Genomic DNA, 22,003 nt, shown 5'->3' with positions numbered 1-22,003 from the left:
ATAGCCCGACCAGGTTAATTTCTGACCGGCTGACCGAGGTGTAAGTATTGGCAATTGGGAGTGCTCGCAGAAGTAGTAAACGAGAAGAGAAGGAGGAAAGGTAAAAAGAACTCAGCCCATGGATAAATAGGATATTAAAAATGCGCAGCATGCGCAAGGAGATTTTCGTTTGGCCAACAACTGTTTTGTGTTTTGTCGTGGAACGCTTTTGTATGTAACACATGTACTGTCTTCCCTTGTCTGAGTTTGTGTGTATGTAATGTACGGATTTATGTCTTCCCTCTGTCTGTGTTCGCGTGTTACCTGACCCCTGTTGTTCTGTGTTGTGAGCGCACTAAATGACCTATTACCGTACACGTCTTTCTCTCTCTCTCTCCCCTCGATCTCTCTCTCTCCCTCTATCCGTCTCTCTCTCTCTCTCTTTCTCTCTCTCTCTCTCTGCATGTCATATGTGTACTGAATAGCTCGTTTAGGTTGCGGACGACTCTCACTCTCTACGAGAGTCCCCCTGTTCCATCTTCCTTTGTGTATATATTTTGTGCCCCGCTGGCACCAGTCTGATTGGGTACTCTGTGAACACAAAGGTGTTCAGTGAAATTGACAGAAAATAAAATGATTGTGATTTGCCATATTACTACCTCTCCTTTCTACAAAATGAATGAACTCGAATTGGCTAAGAAAGAAAGGACAGGTGAGACGACTAAGGTCCCCTAATCTGGCCCTCTTAAAAAGGGAACTATATGTCAATGGCACCCTATTTTTTTTTTTTATTGTTGTTAGAGACAAACGTCAATGTCCAGATTGGCCCCCAATGCCCAGATTGCCCCACCCCTTTGCACCCAAGCGCTAATGCCCGAAGCATCCCCGCCCCACTTGATTGACCCCAGCTGCTGTCCCGGATATAAACATGATGACCATGAGTAACTGTCGTCCCTCGAGAAAAACCTGTTTTACCCTGACTCTCGATGATAGCGCCCCCGTCCTGTTTGAAAAGGTTAGCCAGCCTTGAAGGGAAATGTTAGACTGTTAAGGCTCAGGTTAGAAAGACGAGTCTCCCTGGAGGTTCCGAAATGTTGAGTTTGATGAAATGCACAGTTGATAAGAGTCTGACTTTCCTCCATATGTGACATGTGTAGACGATGAATAAAACTTGGCATAGACTCAGTAGGAATGCTGACATATGCACTGCTTGGTAATGAACCTCTGACTGTGACCGATGAGCGTATCTCCCAAGTACGTAGGATTGAGGGAAGAATTCACGTGCATAAATGTCTTCCCCTGACCAGTTCTCTAAAGCTTGTTTTGTACCTATTTCAAAGATATACGATCACCGGAGGAGAAGGGTCGGACGTGACACACAGCCTGGCCGCAGATCATGGGACACATGCGACATCGACCAAAGATGGAGCCCCAGCACGACAGGAATACGGGACGAGACAGCACTCTCCAATGTGGTAAAACGAAAGGATGAAGGGCTGTCCTGAAGCCTTTTTGTCCGCCTACCCACACGCGCCTGAAGCTTCCGTCCCCCTCCTCAAGCCCGGTTGATGGGCTTGCTTGCTTGTTATCATTTGCTCCCTTGGTCCCTTTGGTGTGTCCCAGGAAAATCTGCCCCCACTCCGCCCTCTCACTCCCAACGACTATCGAAACCACACACCCTCTTTTCCACATGACTTCTTGTCGAAAGAAAGAACAACATCCAGGTGGAAATGGGGTACGCCGCAGGAATATGGGTGCCGAGCATAAGGCGCCACTAAAAGGATTGATTAGGGAACAGGACTGTGGTCTAACAGCAGAGGACTGACCGCACCCTGCAACGCGTAAGGATGGACTCGAGCTGGACCTATAGCTCCACCGCCGGTGCTCAACAGTGCCAACGAAAGGACACGGACTAGAGCCTACCAGTGATGGCTCACTGCTAAAAAGACACTGTGATGAAGAGATCTTGTGTATTGAACTGAATTCCGCCCTCAACCACTTGGTCAAAATGTTCATTGGTCACATTTTTGAGAAAGTCAGAGGTCTTTATGCTATGTAGTGCGTTTAAATGTTAGGAACTCAACGAAATGCAATTTCCTATGTGCTGCATTCTGCCCATCACATCAACTGTCCATGATTATATGCCAAATGTTAGTATTGACAAATGCTAATTCTTCGACTACGCCTGTTTATTTGTACCCCTATCAAGTACAAAAATGAACTCTGTAATGTAAAAGGGGCGACTGTGGAAAATTAGAAAAATTGATGTACATAAACAGCGTTCATTTCCCTTTTCCCACTCCTCTCCCTGTAAGCACCATGAATACCATAAAATATTGACCGCATCACTCCGCCAGTAAAAGCCCGTACCCATATGTACGTGACAGCCATTCTAGGCACCATCGCCTTTTGCCCATTGGAATCCCCGGCTTCCCTCCTGCGCGTATCTTAAACCCCCTCTCACATGCATAGACCATGACACCCTCTCCCTCTGCACGACCCTGCTATGAAAGGCAACCCTCCTGCTTGACCCACGCAAACCCCCCATTCACTCTTGAAGAGGGATCCTTCGTCTCAGCTGACATAACCCCCCCAGCTGTATCTGACTGCCCCTGTTCTCTCATGTACAGGTCACAAGACCTTTCTCTCTGTGCGACTCTGTCCCTGTGCGCACTTTGGCTCCCCCCTCCTCCCTCACATGGACAAGTCATAAACCTTCCTCTTCTGCAAGACCCTGTCCTTGGGAGTCCCGGCCGCGCCTGACCAACACCTCCTTTCCTTTTATGAATAACCCCTCTGTTAGTAAACCCTCCCTCCGCGATGGACTGTCCACACATGTCCGAGGCCATCGCCTAAGCCGGAAGATACTGTTTATTGCCCCTTATGGTATGGAGTCACTCCTCTTCAAAGAACCCACTATTGATCCTGGCTTCCCCACCCCTTGGGATACGATCAGGCGCACATCTCCTAATAATCAGCGGAACACTCAGCTGCGTCATTGCCCCCTCCCTTATCTACAGTTCAAGGGTCTCTATTGATAACATATGTGGGGTAGGATTGACACGAGGATTATAGGGATGTCTTTTCTTTGTGTCACAATGTCCTGATTGTAATGCCAAGTGTTTTGTAAGGTATAAAAGATGTCTCAGCTCACTTGTTAGAGCACCTCCCGACAGACACTGTGTTTCGTGTCCGAAATGACAGGCTCTCCTCATGAGTAATAAATTCTGTTCTTGTGATTCCTGCTTCCAGCGCCCGTCTCTTTATTTGGTAACTATTCAGAATGGGAACTAAGAGGCGGCCTGCGCCAGCAGCCCGGGCATCGATAGTAATGTGGGCTCACCTTTTACACTATTCCATGCTTATGAAACCTCAAGAGGGGCTCCTTGATAGTAAAGGTTAGCAACACGCTCACCAGTGAAGATTAATGCCAGAAAAAGCTCTACTTTCCATGCAATATTCTTGATATCCACCCTATAAACAGTCACAGATGAATTGAAATAAGACTGCATGAGCTCTCTCATCTGATAGTTTGTAGATGCACCAGTACAAAGGCTCTGAACAAACTCTTCAGAAACCTTAGACAATCCTGTGGGTGAAAAGATGATGTCTCTGCAGACCGCCCAAACCAACTACTTGCTGAAACAGAACTCACTAAATTGTATAACATACTTGATTTGAGCAGGCGTAGTATGGAGCGACAGATCATATGTAGTGGTAAAGATACTGCTTGAAACCCTTGGATCAAACAAAACAAAACTTATTCATTTAGCTTGGCATTTCTTGGTGGCCAAAGACACTTTAGTCTGAGCAAAAAGCTGCTAAAGGTCTAACAGGCGTCTGGGTGTGCGAAGTAGAAGTATTCAGGAGATGTTGTGTCATGAGATGAGGTTGCTTCAGAGGTCGCTGAAGATGACGGCAGTCAAATCGATAAGAAGTTGGACATCACCTGGCGGTACTTTGAAAATGTAGTTAGTGATGGATTCGTTGACTACGTAGGCAGCATTAGTGTTGATGTTTTTGCTAGATTTCTACCGCCCTGTCCTATGACTGAGGTTTGACCTGCCTTTTGGAGACCTTGGTAGGAGGTTCCATGGAAGTGAAGTCCCTTCATAATAATGCACTTTTTGCATTTTGAAGTCCACATTCAGGAAGGTTTTTGTGCCTCAATGGACAGTGCAAAGGGAGCACTCCACGCTGAATCATTCCCCTGAAGTGAGGTATCCTTGGTTGAACATTTGATAAGAAAATACAGGCGATGAGTTTCCTTGACTTTAAGAATCTTTCTAGATAATTTGAGGCAGACTTTAAAATACCGGGCCTTATGGTTATGGTGAAGGCACTAACAGCACACTTTACATGAGCACATCACAAACATCTTTTTGACACATGGCAACAGGCCTAAACAAGGCTAACACTGCAGATGAAGTGATGCCCACAAACAACTCTCTCAAGCTGGAAAAGTTGGTTGAGAGCTTGTAAAAGAAGCCTAGAAAAAAGATGAAGAAATATATGTGTAAAAAACATTCAACTTAAAAATATAGCAGAGCTCTACATGGACTCCATTAGTACACAACATGTGGTAGAAACCTAATATGTGGTAGTCTCTAGGAGCAGTAGATTTAAGAACACATTGGCCTAATTGGCTGGAGTTCGGATGCTTTTTAAATAATGTGAGTGCCACACTGGGGATTAGCACAAAAACAAAATATGGGAGTTCTTAGCCCATTTTCAGTAATATAATTACCACAAATACTTCAATAAGAGTAAAATGACACTCTCTGGTACCTCAAAATTTAAAGTATTGATGTTTCACTATATTACCAATATCTATGCAGAGTTTATTGAGCATGAAGCCCATCATTATCTTCCCGATACTCCATTTTCCCTATTGGAATCTGCTTTGGAGAGAATGCACTACTATTCCAGCACAGATGCACTGCTTGAATTGTATGACAAAAAGGTGTCTAGCACAGTCAAAAGTGGAACACGAGGAAAGAGCAAAATAATAAAAATTTGAAGGAACAACCTTTTGCAACAGCTTGAAATGGAAAGGACATTTTCAAACAAATGAAAACTTAGTTTGTAAAGAATGACAAAAGAGTATTAAAATCAAGAAAATTGCTGCTGGGCAGAAAACTGGAACTGGCAGTAGTGGATCATGGAAAAGGAAACCGCACTAATCACAGTGTGCTCATCAACCCAGTACTTGATTAAAGATGCCCAGCTGATTTTTATTCATGCCAGAAACACCCCCCTTTTCCCATTGCCAAAAACCTTTTCATTCACTTTGTATCCATGCTGAAATACCCTTGAATTGCATTGATGGGGAATTAGGTTTCTTCATTAGTATGCACAGGGGTTCAGTGTGATCTTCTGTATTGCGGCTATTGTAATCTGGGATAAAGTAATCTATATTGCTTGGACAGGCTTATAAAAAAAGAAAACTATGTTCTCCAGATTCTAGAATCTAGATAGTTTAAGAAACGTGGCTGTCAATTCTCACTTTTCATTATCATCACCATTATGATTTATTCGGATATTAAAATCCATAAAATCAAACATCAGTACAAAACATCATTCAATAATATAAATTAAAAAAGTAAGAAAAAAGATGCATGCTTAATTCGGCATACAGTCACTTTAACCAAACTTAATGTGCTTTGTTTGTGAAAGTCTTCTATTTCAAACAATACTTCCTTGGGACTTTTGAATAAATTCCGGCACAGGAGCAAAAACAAGTTACAAGCCCACACAGATTTTAAAGGATCATATAAAAAAAAAAGTTTTCAAACCAGCGGCGGGTAAAATTAAATTAATTGTTAGGAGCATAAACCCCGTTATTCCAATGTTTCTCAGTTTACCTATTACGGAAAGCAGATGATCCACTGTTGCTCCCGATTCCATGCTCTAATCGAAAGCTCACTAATTAGGATTGGGCAAGGAATAGCTACATTTTGTTGGAACTTAATTTAGAGGGACTAACTAGCCTATTTTTTTAATATAGGCAATAAGTCCTTTCCCAATCACTCTACGCCTATACTGCGCTACTAACAGGACAACAGCTGAATATACATATCAGCTATTTAATGAAACCACATCAGGTAGAAACGAGAACCCACATTTAGAATACTTTCAAATAGCGTAAATAGCAGTGTCTTTATTGCCTAATGTATTAAAAAACTGCAAACGTCTGAAAGACTGAGTTAGCAGCATGTGTACTACTGACTAAGTCAGCAATGAGCATTTTGGTAACCAAGCCATCTTGCTTTTATCAAGATGAGATTAGTTCTGCCTACGGTTTGAACTGCATGCCACTATGATGCTCTTGCCATTTCCATGGTCTATTATTTGTTCGAGCAGCACATGTAAAGTTCTGTTTGGCCATGTACTTGGGAGGATGCAATTAACGAGAAAACCTAGATTTGTAAATGCAGTCCAGGGCTAAGTTAACAGTGCTAAGTTATATGCATCGCTGCCCCATGCACTTTCCTAATGATTCAATATATTGTTTACTTAGATAGCTCTACGATAACACAGCCCAAAAGGAAAGTGTCCCGTAGGTTTGATATCTGATCAATGGCAATGATCTCCAATTCTACCCTCAGAGGAATTTCACCAGTAGAACACTGACATTTTAGCAGTAGTTTTAGGTAGTTGCTTGATGCACAAACGAGTAGCAGTTTGGCCGCACAGAAAACTGAGGTGGGTGAAACCTAAAGCGAGAATGGTACAGCTCTGGGCCAAAAAATAAATGTTCAGTCATCTAATGGACGGCTTTCCCAAAATTGAAAAGGGAAAAGGGGGCCAGCGCGAACATTATTGCCTAAGTACTACTTGTTTCAGGACTTGCTGATGTTTCTAACAAGCATTGCCACATTGAGTTACAGAATTGGATATTTTGAATTTTAGATTTTTCATGCGATCACTCATTGCGCAGCTCAACTGCAAAATGTAGTGCAATGATGCTGAGAACATCCGCTGCATAAACACTCCACAATAGTAAGAAGTGGAAGACCTATCTCATTAATAATGCCTTTGATTCGAGGCCCAACAAGCTGCAAAAACAACCACCCATCGGAGGGCCTTTTGAAGGATTGATTTCTCATTGGAGGTAGGAAGAAAGCACCACCTTCTAGAAAATGGTCGTTCAACAATGGCCCATGTAAGCAGGAGTCAGATATGCAGGATAGCCACATGTGATAAATTAACTTGCAATTGATCAAAATAGGAATCTGTTACATAGTCAGAGGCAATCCAGAAAAGTTGGAGGGTTCCTGTCCTTGCTGACTAACTTTGGATAACCCTGCTCTAAAAGGATATCTCACTCTGTATTATGCAATTGTTCAAGGGTACTGGCCTGAATAGTTGTGGCAGTAGGTAGATCAGGAATGTTAAAGAGTGGACGGTGTATATATAAAGACAAAGAACTAACGGGTTTTAGTGATTATTGCAACACTCTGGCTCTGCGACGTAGCAGTTCCCAATTTCTTTTAATACAGATTTGATTACCAACTAATGCTAATAGAAATCAGCATCACAACCAGTGAAGGAAGGACTTTGAATGTAAGACAATGTAATATCTGGAAGGGAAATGGGCGAAGACTAGGTGTCATGAAGAAATGTATATCAACATGCTGGGAAGGGTTTGATAAACTGCTTAAATTAGACTATTTAATGCTTCAGTCCTGCACGGAAAATATATATTATATAATCCCTGACTATCCAATCAGAACTGGATGATCCTTACTCCCTGATGTAATATTTTACATGCATGCTACAAGATTGCTGTACAATTCTGGACATGTAGGCGAACAGTATGGAAATAACTTCCAACATTAGTCTGTTAAGCAAGAAGGCAAAATCAACTGTCAAGTTGGTTTCTTTGTGGTTGGTTCTTATTAAACTCCTACTTTCATGTCACGAGACTGTACGAATCCCATGCTTAGCATAAGAAGAAAGGTAGAAAAGGGGTCCCCCAGAGACCACTAGTTTGGTGCTCATTTGTTCTGAAATTCCCGGCACAAACTACTGCATAATGCCTGGTCCTGCAAAGCTTGCATTACCTCTGCAGTATCCTCACCACCCAGCTGTAGTTCATGGAGGTGCAATTACTTTGTCTATAACTTCCCCTCCGCTCCCCATCCCTTTGACCTCTTCCTCCACCCCACATGGCACAGAAACTCTTAAGTACCATTAACCTACCTTAAGGTTCTTGCATACAACGTCCTCTAACTGAGCACACATTCTCTGTGGTCTTCAAAACAGGAGTGGATCATTGCAGTGGTGCCTTCTTTTGTCGTCAGTTCTTGAACTATTCCTCAAGAAATAGATCCCTGCATTCCGCTCATCGAGTGAACCGGAGACCTGCAGCTAAAAGGTCTGCCTCATCACTCAATTCAAAGAATGTCAGATTATGCACCTTGAAATCTCCTCTGCAGAATATGTTACAGTCAGTACTGTTGATTCACATTAACAAACTCGACTTCATAATGGACGTTGTGCTCCTGCTTCACAAAACCTGCGTGAACCTTTCAGTCAAGGGAGGAGTCTTTCCCTATATCTAGTAGGGCTATATTCAGTTGCTCCAGGCTCTGCAACTGAGGTACAGTGTACCGAGCTAGGAGTGGCATCTGCATTGAGAGTGACATACTTTCTGTTGCAGATATATCGCAAACATACAATCAGCGATCATTAGGCTATTCCTAGCAATAACGTGCCGTAAAGCCAACACTTGGAGTAAACCTAGCTGTGAAGCAATGGGTACATGTATGTGGGGACTGCACAAATACACTTTACACATATTTAGGCACAGGGAGATTAAGTGATTCTCCAAGAATCATATGATGTTGGGTCAAGCACCGAGGCGCTGGATTCGTGCTTGGGTCCTCAGGGTCCAAAGACAGCAGACCTGAGACGCTAAGCCACATCTCCACAGCACCTTAGCATGTTCATTAGTTCTCAGCAATACTCCAATTCTGACCACTGTAATTCTGTACTAAATGTGATGGCTATAAAGTATCCAGGTGTCGGAAATGGCTAAAAGAGCTGTTAAATCAGCTTTGTGTAAGGAAGTAAATCATATTGAACAATCAGCATAGTGTTTTAATTCTTCTAAAAGTACACTGCAGTTGTACAAGATGATATACTTTATTGTATCTGCCTTCCATTTGTTTCATTAAATGCATTTGTTTTATTCTTTTTTTTAAAGACACCTGAATTGGTTGACAAACCAACGAATACGACTGACTCAATAAATAAAGCTCCTTTACATGCTACAATATTTCTTTTAGAGGTGAGCACATTTCAGCCTAACTGTATGCCTTTTCTGAATGCACAACCAAACTGTGCATTTTATTCCTGATTGGTCCAATGCATTCTGATTTACTACTAAACCGTTGAAGTACTACGGTATATATGAAATGGTATACACATGAGTGGGAAGTGTGTTCATGGCTCACACCGGCATTGTTATTTTTATTAATGTTGAATGGAATGCATGGTTCTTCGAATTTCTTTCAAATTCGATTAAAATATATATTATTTAAATAACATTTTTCCCTTTCAGTCCCAGTATTTCTGCTAACGTTGAGGCGATACAATTAAAATATTCACCATTGTTGATTAGGTCTGAATCACCTCTCACATTACTGTCACTTAAGCAGTGAGTTCATTGCAAAGGCTGTAGAGATGAAAATCAAACAAAACAGAATAACAAGAGCATTGCCCTTACTAATTTGCCCTCAATAGTATGATTGCCATATTCGAAAAGCAGAGAAAACCAAATGCTGTAAACCAACTAATTAAAAAAAATAGACAATATTTGGATGTATGGGAGTTTCTGTGACAAGTGAATGGGTCTAGCTTTCCATTTCTTTAAACATTCATGAAAATTAGTAAAATATTAACGCTGCAACGTTTTTTTATTTATTCAAGCAGCAGACTTGTTGGTCTTGGATTCCTTAGACCACATACTGGTACTGGTCGGTCTTTCCTTGTTCTGGTGTAACAAATGGACTGAGCCACGATATAGAAAACGGGTGACCAAATACTGCTTTCAAGTTCATCCATTTTGTTTTTTTAGCCCATTTTCTCTCTTCTTTTTTTAATTGTTCTATTCCCTGAAATAAAAAAATAAAAAAATCACTTTAAGCCAAGCAAGTTTTAGCCGCTTCACAGAAGAAAAAGTGATGATTTTTACGGCAAACCGGCTGTGCTTCAATGGGTAGAAACTCGAAGCATGGTATAAGCCTTGGTACAGTAAATCTTGTGTAACATTAACAAAAAAACACAAAGTCCGGTCTCGTTTTTCTGTACAAACATACTGCCGGGAGCCTTAAAGACTCAGAGATTGCTTTCAGAGTATTCAGAACTGCTTTAAATGCAAAAGCGAGTTGAGAGTTTATATTTGCCTTGCAGTTTATGATGGAAGCAAATAAGAAAAGGCAAAATATTTTATTTGGTTCTCTTTCAAAACCACAAACATATACAAATGCATGCAACAACAGAACAAATGCACCAACGCCAAAAATAATCTGACAAGTACATCTATAGGTAAGCTATCCACTTTAACTTGAAAGTAGTCAACAGAGCAATAGGGACAGTGTCAAAAACCTCACGGTGTGGATGTCGGGTAGGAAGCGGGGTTGGGGGGGGGGGGGGGGGGGTTAGGCAGGCTCCAGTGAGAAGGACGAGCAACAAGAATCCAGAATCGTAAGGGGGTGAAAGGGAATCTGCTTAGAGGAGGAGGGAGCAGCAAACGTGGATATAAAAAAACCGTATACATATTTCTTTACATAACACTATTACGTCTCCTTTTGGTAGATGTTACACTGCTCTCCTGAACAACAAATGTAATCGGAAATTAGCGAACACCATCGGTTTCTGGAGTGGGAGATTGGCAGCTGTAGAGGAGAACGAGAGCTGAGCAGGAAGGGTACGACACCCGGGGGCCATCTAAGTCTGTTCTAGGCCCTATTACATGCCAAGTCTTATACTTGCATTCTCTTTCAACCTTTAGAAGAAATCTTCAATGTTTTCAGTGGAGACCTGCTGGGTCCTCTTCCTGAGAGCTCTCTTTTGGGATACAAGAGTAATGAGAAGAGGAAAAATTAACTATCTACTTCCTGAAAAGAAATAAAGAACACTAAGAGAAGATTCAAACATGCCACTAGTTTCCAAAGAATCAGATAGCCAGTTGTCAACCGAAATAAACCAGCAATTCTTTGAACGAAGACACAGAATCAAACTGATCACTCAATAATGCAAGTAATATGTGGATTGCTGAAGGAAGATCTGAGAACCTGTCTTGAGTGGTGGAATGACATCGAGACTAGGCTACAGAGATTGGCTTTGTCATTATGAGTGAACTTTTGAGAGCAGCCTTCTAATACTTTTGGCCAGTTTCATGTGCATTCCTAGGGTGGCAGAAGGATCTGCCTAAGGAAGATGATTGCACTGGATAGAACTATTAACCTGAACTGATACATTGCACGAGCTTCTAAATGAGGAAAAGGAACCGTAGCCAGGTTTGTGTCTTGGACATGTACATTCCTGGTGACTGCCACAGATGCTGCCTTACAGCTTTTGGGGAGTGCTTGGACATAGTTGGATCTTGCCTCTGTTAAGAGCATAGCAAAGAGTGGTAGATGTTGGACCTGGCACTTTTTTCAGGGTTATCCCCAAGCTTTCTGCCTTCCTCCGGTATTTTTTCCCGACCTGCTTTTGTTAGCTTTAGGGCTCTGGGCACTTTACCACTGCTGATCAGTGCATGTGTTTTTCCTTTAAACTTGGTATTATTGGTCTACACCTGTATTGGCATATTTAATTTACCTGAAAGTCCCTTGTACAGTGATATCCTATATACCCAGGGCCTGTAAATTAAATGCTACTAGAGGGTCTGCCGGGCTGCTTGCACCACCCACCGAAGTAGCCTTTCAAACCGATCTCGGGCCTCTGCCACAGCAGGGCATGCATGCGCAGTTTACTGCCACAGTGACTTGGCATTTAAAGTTACTTGCCAAGCCTGAAACTCCCCATTTATTTGATATAGGTAACTCCTAAGGTAGGCCCTAGGTGGCCCTATTGACAGGGTGCTGTGAAGATAAAAGGTAGGGCATGTGCCCAGGTTGTGTGGCATGTCCTGGTAGTGACAAAGAGCATATTTGGATCCCAAGAGATTTCCCTCTTCTGGCTTGCATCTTGCTCAACACGAGAGCATGGGGAGCACTTTATGCTTTTATCTACTAGTGCATGGTGAGCGCTTCATTGTTCATGGCTCATAATCAGAGTGCATTGGGCAGTTGTGATGTCACTAGTGCATGCTGAGCGCTGCTGTTCTCCTAAGGGCCGGAATCCTGAAAGGCTATACGGACGTTGCACCATCTCCTGTGTGTTGGGAGGATCCCTGAAGGGCTGATGTGTATCACTTTTGGCCTCTCCCGGGTTTGGCGACCCCCTTCGTATTGTCGGGCCAGTGTTGCCCAGGTTGAGCAGGACGAGCCCAAAGCAGCACCTCCACTGTAACCGAGAGTGAAGAGCTGGGCGGGAGTGAGATCACCGCAGCTGGAGTTCACCTATGGACACCCGGGCAGCAGCTGAGACTGTCACAAACTAAGCCAGGGCAGCCCAGTCAGGTTCGCTCATTATCCTGCTGCGTCGACCAGCCAGGAAGGTACTGTGGAGGTCCATAGAAGAGGCACTTCTGAGCTCATTTGTGGGCAGCACACCTTACACAGGGTACGTTTCCAGAGGTCGATAGCAGGTTTACCGTGTGACACGGGCAGCTGCTTTTGAGCATTCTGACTGGAGGACGGGTGTGTCAGAAACCAGCAAGGCCTTGTATCTTAATTTTCCAGTGTGTGCCCTCCTCCATGTGGGAAACAACCATTACTTAGCAACTTTTACTTTGCTATTCTTTTACTTAGCAACTTTTACTTCGCATAGTCCATTACTACGCATGCTTCTACTTAGCATGCCTTTAAGTCGCATATGCAGTTACTTCGCATATGCCGTTACTTCACAAATTAAATTATTTGCAGACTATTTACCACAACGTGCACCATGAAGCAGGAGAAGAGTGGATCCATGGTTGAAGGTGAAGAGAGGGACCACGAGGAGAGAGAGGTAAGTGGGGCAGTGTAGTTAGGGTAGTGTTGTAGTGTATGTGTAGTGGGTAGTGCTTTAGGGCTTAGGGTAGTGTATGTGTAGTGTAGGGGGCAGTGTTTTAGGATATGTGTAGTGTAGGAGTAGTATTTTATGGTTTAGGGTAGTTTTTTAGTGTACGTGTAGTGTAGGGGTAGTGTTTTAGGTTATAGGGTAGTGTAGTGTATGTGTAGTGTAGGGGGTAGTGTTTAGGTTATAGGGCAGTGTTGTAGTGTATGTGTAGTGTAGGGGGTAGTGGTTTAGGGTAGTGTTGTAGTGTACATGTAGTGTAGGGTAGTGTTTTAGGGTTTAGTGTAGTGTTGTAGTGTATGTGTAGTGTAGGGGTAGTGTTGTAGTGTTTAGGGTAGTGTTGTTGTGTAATGTAGGGGGTAGTGTTTTAGGGTTTAGGGTAGTGTTGTAGTATATGTGTAGGGTAGTGGTTAAGGGTAGTGTTGTAGTGTATGTGTAGTGTAGGGGGTAGTATTTTAGGGTAGTGTTGGAGTGTTTAGGGTAGTGTATGTGTAGTGTAGGGGGAATTGTTTTAGGTAGTACAAAGCTTTATTTCGATATAGAAATATCTTAAAAGCACATAACAATAAAAATACAATTCATGTTATTAAAAAACACTTAATAAATAGTTAAAAAGGCGAGTTAAAACAGTATTAAACCATTTACAGCTTTGAGTTAGATAAAAAGAGAACAACAAGGGGTTGCGTAGGAAAGAATTCATCACATAGCTTTAAATCTGATCACCCATGCCCAGCTGAGAAATTTGGCTACCCTACACGCCAATACTGTATTAGGGTTAGATTGTAAAATTCTTAGTGCTGGGGCATAGCCTCTGGTCTCAAGTAGGCGACAGACAGGTTTTAGCCATTTGGATCTGGGCTTATTGTAGGCACTGCAGACAAAACATGTGGGATAGTTTCCAGTTCAGTGCTGCAGTGCGGACAGGTGGCAAGCGTCTGGTAGGGTGGTTTCCATTTAGAGGTGCGTTCATGGACTGGTAGGGTTCCCATTCTAAACTGAACATATAAGGCCCTATCTTTGGGTTTTCTAATGAAGTCCATGTAGGGTTCAAGCAAGGGTACAGACTTATGCAGTCGAAACTCGTCCGTGAGTCTGCCCAAGTTATCCCCTCTAGATTCTTGGGCGTCGACCCAAGGCCAGTAAGCCCGCTTGACTTCCAGTTTGGGTAATGAAGCACCAGACTCCCACGCCACCCATAGGCCAATGGCCATCAGAAGTTCCTTCATTTTAGAGAGCCAGACTATTTTGTGCGACCCCTGCAAGTTCATGACTTCTTTAATTGTTTTAGGGTAGTGCTGTAGCGTATGTGTAGTGTAGGGTAGTGTTTTAGGGTTTAGGGAAGTGTAGGGGGTGTGGAGGGTAGTGTTGGTGTATAGTGAAAAAACTGTTAAAAAGAATATGTATGTGTAGTAAAAACCTGCGAAGTAATGTACTGCTAAGTAATGCCACTTTAATGGTTTTCAATGAATTTGCGAAGTAATGGCATGCGTTATAAAATACTGATAATTAAAGGCATTTGCGAAGTAAAAACCTCGTAAAAAAAAGCATGCTAAGTAATGGCACGCTAAGTTACATCATACATTCCTCCATGTGGACACAAACTTTGAAGACAATTCTTAAGAGGCATTCCTAGGAAAGTCCTCCACCGAGGCCACTGTTTCATTGAGGAAAGTACTGTATTCACTGTTGTGGGTGGGCAGGTGGCCTGGTAGCCTATTTGTGGGGGGCAGAAGTACTGTATACTATGTATTAGGAGGGCAGGTTGCTGCTCGTTGAATGTTAATGACATGGCTTTGTGCTTTCTGCGCTACAGAGGACATATGGTGATTTATGGGTTTTCATTCTCACTAAACTGCTTCATATTCATGCACTGATGTTATGATATGCTTCGATTTATGCCTTGCAATGACACAATGAGTATTATTTCAGGATTTGCATAATATGTACAGTGATAGAGTTTATGACATGTGCAACACATAAGTCTTTATCCTATTGCACTACCTGTGACGTTATGACTATAGCCTAGTTGGTAAAGTGATTATTGGCTTATGTGGTTTTGGTCTATGTATTATATACAATATATCAGATATATTTAAGTCGAGCCTAGTGGCAGTGAGCATGCGCTGCTCGCTCTGCGAGGCATGCTGTAGTAGAGTATGCTGTAGAAGCTTTGCCCACTCTCCTCCCATATTTTTCATTGGCTGGTGTCATTGTTCTTGGCAAATGCTGGCTTCCGATTGATTATGAGTCTTGTTAGTCCCTCCTTGTTTCCGCCTTGTCAGTGTTTGCTACCTCGCATGAGGACTGGATCTTTTACCTGTGGCGTTACACGGTCTCCTTCATAAGTCTGTAAGCACTTTTTTAGGTCTCGTCTAAGCCATTGCGTTAGCAATGCTTGGCGAGTTATTAAGTGGGGGCTTTAAAAACTGCTCCCAAAGGCTTTTTCCAGGCGGATTGACAACAGCGCATGTACATCGCACACCATTTGTCAGCCTCTCTCCGCACACATGCTGGTTTACACTTCAAAGGAATCCGCTCCCCCGCTCCCCTCCTCGCAATGCCAGAGCTTGTTGTTTACAGACAACACCCTAATTGCTTTTGACCCAGAGTTGAACCCAGTTCCAGGGTCAGCACCTCAACCTTAGGCATGCATTCATTGTGTTAACCCACTAGCCCCTGACCTGCTTGCCGCCATAGTGTTTTTTAACCCACCACGTCCTTTTCCGTGCTCTGTTTTACTCAGCCCCCTGCTTCAGCCATGTCCTGCGCCCTCACTCATGTACCTGAAGGCACTGGAGTGAATTACATGAGCACCATGTACATTATAATGACACTTAGACACACTGCGCACTCACACTACTTTAGGCCACACACACTGAGCCCTCACACTACTTTAAGCCACACACACTGCGCCCTCACACTACTTTAGGCCACACACACTGCGCCCTCACACTACTTTAGGCCACACACACTGCGCACTCACACACTGCGCACTCACACTACTTTAGGCCTCACACACTGCACGCTCACACACTGCACGCTCACACATCGCACGTTCACACATCGCACGCTCACACATCGCACGCTCACACATCGCACGCTCACACACTGCACGCTCACACACTGCACGCTCACACACTGCAAGCTCACACACTGCAAGCTCACACTTTAGGCCAGACACACTGAGCCCACACACTACTTTAGTCCACAGACACTGCACCCTCAGACTACTTTAGTCCACACACACACTGTGCCCTCACACTACTTCAGATCACACACACTGCACCCTTGCACTACTTTAGGCCACACACTCTGCACCCTCACACTCTGCAGCCACACACACTCTGCACCCTCACACACACTCTGCACCCTCACACACACTCTGCACCCTCACACACACTCAGCACCCTCACACACACTCAGCACCCTCACACACTCAGCACCCTCACACACACTGCACCTAATTACACACTGCACCTAATTACACACTGCACCTAATTACACTGCACTCAATGCAATATACACTCCAACTATCACTCAGTGCCACATAATTACACGCAACATAATTACACTGCGCTCAACGCAACGTACACTCCAAATACCACTCAGTACCACATAATTACACTGCACTCCATGCAACGTACACTCCAAATACCACTCAGTGCCACATAATTACACTGCACTCAATGCAACATACACTCCAAATACCACTCAGTGCCACATAATTACACTGCACTCAATGCAACATGCACTCCAAATACAACTCAGTGCCACATAATTACACACCACATAATTACACTGCACTCAATGCAACATACACTCCAAATACCACTCAGTGCCACATAATTACACGCCACATATTTACACTCTACTGAAAGCAACACACACTCCACACAATACCAATCATTGCCACATAACCATATGCTGCATGATTACACTGCACTCAATGCAACATGCACTCCAAATACAACTTAGTGCCACATAATTACACACCACATAATTACACTGCACTCAATGCAACATACACTCCAAATACCACTCAGTGCCACATAATTACACGCCACAATTACACTCTACTGAAAGCAACACACTCCACACAATACCAATCATTGCCACATAATCGTATGCTGCACGATTACACTGCACTCAATGCAACATACATCCAAACAATACCACTCAGTGCCACATAATTACACGCCAAACAAGTAAACTAAACTGAATGCAACACACTCCACACAATACCACTGAATGCCACATAATTATATGCTACATAATTACAATGCAACATACACTCCAAACAATACCACTCAGTGCCACATAACTACACGCCACACAATTACACTCTACTGAATACAACATACACTCCTTATAATAACACTCAGTACCACATAATTATATGATACATAATTACACTGCACTCAATGCAACATACACTCCAAATACCACTCAGTGTCGCATAATTACATGCCACATAATTACACTGCACTCAATGCAACATACACTCCAAATACCACTCAGTGCCATATAGTTATATGCAAGATAATTACACTGCACTCAATGCAACATACACTCCAAATACCACTCAGTGTCGCATAATTACACGCCACATAATTACACTGCACTCAATGCAACATTCACTCCAAATACTACTCAGTGCCACATAATTACACACCACATAATTACACTCTACTGAATGCAACACACTCCACACAACACCACTCTGTGCTACATAATTATATACTACATAATTACACTGCACTCAATGAAACATACACTCCAAATACCACTCAGTGCCACATAATTACACACCACATAATTAGACTCTACTGAATGCAACACACACTCCACACAATACCACTCAGTGCCACATAATTACACTGCACTCGATGCAACATACATTCCAAACAATACCACTCAGTGCCTCATAATCACACCACACAATTACGCTCTACTGAATACAACATACACTCCACACAATACCACTCCGTTCCACATAATTATACGCCACATAATTACACTTCACTCAATGCAACATACACTCCAAATACCACACAGTGCCACATAATTACATGCAACATAATTACACTGCGCTCAACGCAACATTCACTCCAAATACCACTCAGTGCCACATATTTACATGCCACATAATTACAGAGCTCTCAATGCAACATAGGATGCTGTTTCCGGTCCAGGGAAGACATGGCTTGGCAGTTCGGGCTGGACTGATTTGCATATGGCCATGTCTGAACTGGGGTGGCTGAGTGAGCTAAAGAATGGTGATGGATTAAACCTAGATCAGTTGACTGGGGGTGAGTGTTTGATTTGCTCAAACGCTCCGTCCATCACCGCCCTTTTGTTTAGCTTTGTTCGCCCTAAGTTGGCAGGGTATGCTCAGATGTGAGCCCCTTGCTCACTTGGCCACTGGATTCAAGATAGCCTGGCTGATGAGGATTATGAATCCGAAACCGGGCCCAGGAGGCTTGTTTCCGGTCCAGGGAAGACATGGCTTGGCAGTTCGGGTTGGACTGTTCCCATGAGGCACAGAGTCAGACTGATTTGCATATGGCCGTGTCTGAACTGGGGTGGCTGAGTGAGCTAAAGAATGGCGATGGATTAAACCCAGATCAGTTGACTGGGGGCGAGTGTTTGATTTGCTCAAACGCTCCGTCCATCATCCCCTTTTGTTTCACTTTTCGAAAAAGACTCAAGACCTCCCGTGAACAGCAGACCTGTGCTGAAGAAACTCCAAAGAAAAGACTCTGAGGCCTCTGGAACACTAAAACCCGACACCTGAAGCAACCACTGCACCTGTTGCCTCCTGCCCGAGTTGAAGTTGGCTTACAGTGCCAGCAAGGTTCCCCAGCCCTCCAAAGCTCAGATCCATCGTGGCTTGACCCATCCTGGACTCCCTGAAGTCGCCCACAGCCTCAGCACACAGGCGTCCTTTACTGCGACTGCTCCAACAATGATAAACCTGATGCCTAAAAGACACCTTTGCACCTGTCGCCCCTGGGCCTTGGAGAAGCGGACCAAAGATGTGTAACCCCCCCCACCACCCCCCTGGTACGGTCACCAAGCAAGGAAAGTCCAGAGCCCACTCGCTAGTTTGGCGAGACTGGCATCCTAGACAGATCCTGCAGCCTCCTTTTACAGAGACTGATTACCATTGAAACGCATTGAGCACCCTAGGACAGCAGGAACTGAGAGCTGGGTGAGGTGTGAGGGCAGAGCAGGGAGTGAGAGCCCGGGTGAGGGAGGTGGGAGGGCAGCAGGGAGTCAGAGGTTGGGTGAGGGAGGTGGGAGGGCAGCAGGGAGTGAGAGCCCGGGTGAGGGAGGTGGGAGGGCAGAGCATGGAGTGAGAGCATAGGTGAGGGAGGTGGGAGGGCAGAGCAGGGAGTGAGAGCCCGGGTGAGGGAGGTGGGAGGGCAGCAGGGAGTCAGAGCCTGGGTGAGGGAGGTGGGAGGGCAGCAGGGAGTGAGAGCCCGGGTGAGGAAGGTGGGAGGGCAGCAGGGAGTGAGAGCCTGGGTAAGGGAGGTGGGAGGGCAGCAGGGAGTGAGAGCCCTGGTGAGGGAAGTGGGAGGGCAGAGCAGGGAGTGGGAGGGCAGAGCAGGGAGTGAGAGCCCGGGTGTGGGAGGTGGGAGGGCAGCAGTAAGTGAGAGCCCGGTGAGGAGGGAGGGCAGAGCAGGGAGTGAGAGCCCGGGTGTGGGAGGTGGGAGGTCAGAGCATGGAGCGAGAGCCCAGGTGTGGGAGGGCAGCAGGGAGTCAGAGCCTGGGTGAGAGAGGTAGGAGGGCAGCAGGGAGTAAGAGCTTGGGTGAGGGAGGGCAGCAGGGAGTGAGAGCCCGGGTGAGGGACAGCGAGAGAGACCGACAGCAATAGAGACAGACAGCGAGAGAGAGACAGACAGAGAGAGAGAGAGAGACAGACAGAGAGAGAGACAGACAGAGACAGAGAGACAGACAGAGAGAGAGAGACAGACAGAGAGAGAGAGACAGACAGAGAGAGAGAGACAGACAGAGAGAGAGAGACAGACAGAGAGAGAGAGAGACAGAGGGAGAGAGGGAGACCGACATAGGGAGACAGACATAGGGAGAGAGGGAGACGGACAGAGGGAGACAGACAGAAGGAGGAAGGGAGACCGAGGAAAGGAGGAAGGGAGGGAGGGAGACAGAGGGAGGGAGAGAGGGAGGGAGGGAGATGGACAGTGGGACACAGATAGAGGGAGACGGAGAGAGGGAAGGAAAGGGAGGGAGACAGGGAAAGAGAGGTGCGATAGAGAGAGACAGAGGGAGACAGAGAGAAGGAGGGAGCAAGAGGGAGAGATAGAAGGAGGGAGACAGAGAGAGGGAGGGAGAGATAGGAAGAAAGAGAATGAGAGAGAGAGAAAGAGATATGTGTGTGTGTATGCTGGTCTGTTGGCTCAGTGCATGAACGCGTCCGCTGCAGGGGCCTGTGTTCAACTTCATGGTCACAGTTTTTTTCCACTCTAGCACCTTCCCCGCCCCACTGACCCCGCCTCCACCAGTGCGGCCCTCTGCCACACACCACACTGTAAATTCGGCCCCCGAGAGAAAGTTTGTGAGTACCCATGATGTAGATGGAGATTTATTTATTTTGTCCCATTTTGCTTCTATACATCGGGCGTCTCATTTCACCGTATGCGTTCTAGTAGCTCACAGGGTTGTTGTCCAATTTCTGTTTCCCTTCTTTGGAAGGATTATTTCAATATACGTGGTCTAGTTATCTCCTACTCATGTTTTTGAGTTCCTACTTCGATCACAGATTTGCCTCACTCCTGCGGGGCGTGCAGTGGATTCAACCTTGAGGCAGCACTCTTCAGATACCAACGTTTTTTTATGTTGGTACTGTCCAGACAATAAATACTCTATAGAGGTGAAGTCTTGGTTGTGGAAGATTTACCCACCATTTTATTTCCTCTACAAAGAGCACGTGGCCCTAAAGGTTTAAAGAAAGAATCCTGTGTTTTTATGTTTTTTTCACTGATGCTTCCTTAAAATCAAATACGGGCTGCATTCATTTTTTAACTTAGCATGAATATTATATATCAATTATTGGTGGTTGACAAGATTTGGAAACAGCACGAGTTTCCGGTTAAAATGTAAATTGCCGTTTCTCTCTTAGTAAACACATGGAACACCATAATATATCTGGATTAACTATGGTCCTTCACTTTTGAATTTCACCAGGTTCTTTATTACGTCTTGGTGGTCTCCTGCATGTAGCACCTTTTTAGATCTCACGATGCATGCACTTAACGGAGTTATTGATTTTCCCTTACTAAGAACCTAATAATTGATTGGCCAGATCATTTATTTTGTGCTTTAGATGAAGCTTCTAACTCCGTCTAAGAGGCATCAAGACGCCCTCTCCTTCTGTCTAACCCGGGTCACTCCAGAAGGTTCAGGCGGTTTTGGAAGCATTAGCTTGTTCCTTCTTGGTGAGGGCATTTACTGCTACTGCTGTCATTTCATGACACGTGTGGACGTAATCAACTATTTTAGTGTGTTATTTGAAAAGCATACTCTTCACTTTTATGCCCCAGGCCCTGTCACTTAAAAAATGTCAGTGGGAGCTCCACTTCAGAGAATTCCGAGAACGGCGCTTGTTTCACTTCTTGTCCCGCTACCTCACCCTGACCGCTCCCATCATCTTAAAACATCCACAGTACCCCTCTTCTCTTTAACCCACCCGCCTCCCTCGACAATGGAAGCCAGGATTATCTACTCGCCGACTTCTCTGTGCAGTCATAGCTCTTTGTGCTCACGGCCCCTCTGTCTTCGAGTTTGAGCTATCTTCCGTCGCTGCTGGCCAGGTGAAACCGTCGGACGGGGC

The 22,003-nt window shown here is 44.6% G+C and overlaps 1 protein-coding gene across 2 annotated transcripts in view; it reads right to left on the bottom strand.

Moving 5' to 3' along the window:
• Positions 1 to 5,485: 5,485 nt before the first annotated feature.
• ZDHHC3 (zDHHC palmitoyltransferase 3) overlaps positions 5,486 to 22,003 on the bottom strand; it is a 134,802-nt gene continuing 118,284 nt past the window's right edge. For both annotated transcript variants that reach the window (XM_086941755.1, XM_086941756.1), the window contains exon 7: positions 5,486 to 10,100. In XM_086941755.1, the coding sequence (XP_086797881.1) occupies positions 9,942 to 10,100 (159 nt within the window). In that variant the 3' untranslated portion in view covers positions 5,486 to 9,941. The remainder of the gene's footprint in view (positions 10,101 to 22,003) is intronic.

Source organism: Lissotriton vulgaris, chromosome 10 (genome assembly GCF_964263255.1).
Source record: "Lissotriton vulgaris chromosome 10, aLisVul1.2, whole genome shotgun sequence".
NCBI classification, from domain to species: Eukaryota; Metazoa; Chordata; class Amphibia; order Caudata; family Salamandridae; genus Lissotriton; species Lissotriton vulgaris.
The sequence above is the reverse complement of the archived record's forward strand: the minus strand, read 5'-3'. Positions and strand labels throughout refer to the sequence as shown.